Source organism: Nerophis lumbriciformis, linkage group LG30 (assembly GCF_033978685.3).
Source record: "Nerophis lumbriciformis linkage group LG30, RoL_Nlum_v2.1, whole genome shotgun sequence".
Lineage (NCBI taxonomy): Eukaryota > Metazoa > Chordata > Actinopteri > Syngnathiformes > Syngnathidae > Nerophis > Nerophis lumbriciformis.
In genome coordinates, this window is record NC_084577.2 from 23,556,498 (window position 1) to 23,560,086 (window position 3,589).

Here is a 3,589-nt window from a genome sequence, read left to right on the forward strand (position 1 = left end):
AGGGTTTTTGTTTTGTTTTGTTTTATTTGTCCTTATTATTTGTCCTTATTGAGATAATTGCTGCGCTCACGTGAATGCACACACTGTTTAAAAGGAAGAGTTGGACCTGGTTTGTCTGCATTTCTTCCTTGTGCAGAATTGAATGGGAATCACAACATTGTTTTTGGAAGTCACACCCACATGAGTCATTTATAAGGCCAATAACCTTGTTATCTAATGGTACTTTGGCCTGACGTTCTCTCTCTGCCTTGTCATTATGTCAAAACAAAACAAGCGGCTTTATTTTGGATCTGTATTCCCACGAGTATAATCGACATTAACATGCACGACGTGACATTGCTGCATGTCTGCAGAAGTAAACATGAGATGGATGTTCTCGCTTCTCTTGCATCCACTTTCCTTTGCAGCGGCCTCTTCTTAGAGGCGAGATCGCAATGACTTTTCTCGTCTTTATGGTGTCCAGCTCCTTATCTTGTCACCTGCAAACTCAAGGTAGCACATGCGGCCCCCTTTCCTGCTCTTGAGGTTAATGTTTGATGGCTCTCAGGGTGACATTTGAAGTATTTAAACTGTGATCTCATTTGATTCCAAAAGCGTTGTCACAAATCAATCTTTTTCCTGCCCGCCGTCTCGTTCGGTTCTTTGAATGTGTAGCACCGCTTCTACAAAATGGCTGGATTTCTCTCATGGCTGTGGAGGTATAGGAATTATCTTGTGATAGTCCTCGCACCTCTGCTACTGCTGCCTCTGCCTCTTGTCATACCCTCATCGGTAAGAATGTGTCACCTCTTGGATTGTTGGCGTTGATGTAATGACCGGCGAAAAGTCTCTAAACGACAATGAGATGGCGACAATAATGAATGTGAAAAAAAAGCTAAAAATTAAGCCAGAATTTTTCATAAAGCTATCAGTAGATGTTGCAGGTGTACCCCGTGTAGTGTATTTTACTATGTTGGATGCATATACATTCATACACATGCATATATGTGTGTATATATATATGTGTGTATATATATATATATATATATATATATATATATATATATATATATATATATATACATATATATATATATGTGTGTATATATATATATATATATATATATGTATATGTATATATATGTATACATATATATATATATATATATATATATATATATATATATATATATATATATATATATATATATATATATATATATATATATATATTAGAGATGCGCGGATAGGCAATTATTTCATCCGCAACCGCATCAGAAAGTCGTCAACCATCCGCCATCCACCCGATGTAACATTTGATCAGAACCGCATCCGCCCGCACCCGCCCGTTGTTATATATCTAATATAGACGATGCAAGGCATTAGTGAGGTTATAAAGCGTTTGCCTGTTAAAGAAAGGAGACTGATCCAATGCAGTGCAGACATTCGCGTGCCACGCTGTCACGACCCAGACGCACACCAGTGCGCAATCATATGGGAGCCGCGCTGAGCGCACCTCCAAGCGCGTCTCGCTGCCGGCGACGGCCGGGTATGAGCCCGACGCTCCAGCGCCATCCATTTTCAGGGCTAGTTGATTCGGCAGGTGGGTTGTTACACACTCCTTAGCGGGTTCCGACTTCCATGGCCACCGTCCAGCTGCTGTCTATATCAACCAGGGTGAGACCCACCCCTTTCGTGAGCGCACTGCGCGCGGAGTGACCCCTGTTACGCGCCCCCGGCCACGGGGGTGGCGGGCAGGTAAGCTGCTTACCTGCTGCGCGTGACGCCGGCCGCGGCGAAGGCGGACGAGGCGGGGTGTCGGTGCGGTGGGCGCGGTGGTGACCCTGGACGTGCGTCGGGCCCTTCTCACGGATTGCCTCAGCTACGGCTCCCGGTGGGGACCTCTCGGGGGAAGGGGCCTCGGTCCCGGACCCCGGCGAGGCGTCCCTTCTCCGCTCCGTAAAAGTGTCCATCTCTTTTTTTTTTTTTCTTCTGTTGTGGCATATGCAGCAGGTGCCTGCTCGTTTTTCGTATGTGGGTAACAACATTTAACTATGTATATATATTTCCGAATTGGTTTAACTGCCACCCGCCTGAATCTATTTAAAATCTAATTTTTTTTTATTTCAACCACCCGACCCGACCCGACCCGACCCGCGGATAAAATCTAATTTTTTTTAATTTCATCCGCGGATAATCCGCGGACTCCGCGGTTGTGCCCGCAAACCGCGCATCTCTAATATATATATATATATATATGTGTGTGTATATATATATATATGTATATATATATATATCGGTATCGGTTGATATCGGAATCGGTAATTAAGAGTTGGACAATATCGGAATATCGGATATTGAGTATTTGTTTTTATTTTTTTTCGTCATAAAGAAATACAATCATGTGTGCTTACGGACTGTATCCCTGCAGACTGTATTGATCTATATTGATATATAATGTAGGAACCAGAAATATTAATAACAGAAAGATACAACCCTTTTGTGTGAATGAGTGTAAATGGGGGAGGGAGGTTTTTTGGGTTGGTGCACTAATTGTAAGTGTATCTTGTGTTTTTTATGTTGATTTAATAAAAAAATAAAATAAAAATAAATATATATATATATATATATATATATATATTTTTTTTTTTTAATTTCTTGTGCGGCCAAGGTACCAATCGATCCATGGACAGGTACCGGGCCGCGGCCCGGTGGTTGGGGACCATTGTCTTAAAGCATGTGCACTGTAGGGTATAAATAGACGTTCATGATATGGAGCATAAAACACTAAGCAAATTAAGCCAGCTATCTCTACTGAACCTTATCTTATGACAATAATCTTATGACAATAGATAGTAGCTCCAATGGAATATTCCAGTACCGGTAAATTACAAGTCCAGCTTGTCAGCAGGATCTAAAAAAACAACGTATTAACACATTTGAAAACGGCATCTAACCCCCAAACGGCTTCATTTGACACCCCAAAACGTTGAAGCAATGTTGGGTGAATGTGTTGATACCGGATGAAACTTTGTGTTTGTTTGGTGACTAACACACATTTCAGTGTAGCACTCGCCACAACAGCAAGGCAACACTTCTTCGTTATCCACCAATCACAGTCTGAGCGAGATGCATTCAGGAACCCCGTGATTTTTAAACGTCAACATTACAGTACACCACAAGCAAGTCGTATAGGCTGGTTTTTATTTCTAATTGTTGAACTTATATTGGAGTATTTAAAATTGCTATTCCGTTTAACTTGCAAATAACAACATTCTGTAAAAAGTCATCTGTTTTTTTTTAACACAATTTGCACGTTAGGTACCGGTTAGGTTTCTTTTTAAAGCAGCGATATCGGTTAAAATGTAAATGATACCAATCTATAGTAATATAGCTGTCAACTAAATAGATGTGAAACACTACGTACAGTACTTAAATCAATTGTTTTATGTGGTTGTTGCAGCCGTACAGACCTGAATTTACCACAGCTTTTTTTTTTAGAACATTTTAGCAAAAGTTTTTATAGAATAAAGTAAATTTGTGATTTTGTGAATTTGCTATCAGTGTTTTAGGTGTTCCTCATAACCTTAACCTAAAAAGTACAGGACTT

At 40.5% G+C, this 3,589-nt stretch overlaps 1 protein-coding gene across 2 annotated transcripts in view; it reads left to right on the forward strand.

Moving 5' to 3' along the window:
* Positions 1-373: 373 nt before the first annotated feature.
* LOC133572805 (solute carrier family 13 member 2-like) overlaps positions 374-3,589 on the forward strand; it is a 47,442-nt gene continuing 44,226 nt past the window's right edge. Inside the window, exon 1 of one of the 2 annotated variants that reach the window (XM_061925831.1) lies at positions 374-492. Coding sequence is in view for 1 of the 2 variants with exons in the window: in XM_061925829.1 (XP_061781813.1) it covers positions 670-771 (102 nt within the window). In the remaining variant the exon portion in view is untranslated. Of the gene's footprint in view, positions 493-596; positions 772-3,589 lie in introns of those variants that run through there. The other variant, XM_061925829.1, reaches the window with a different exon arrangement.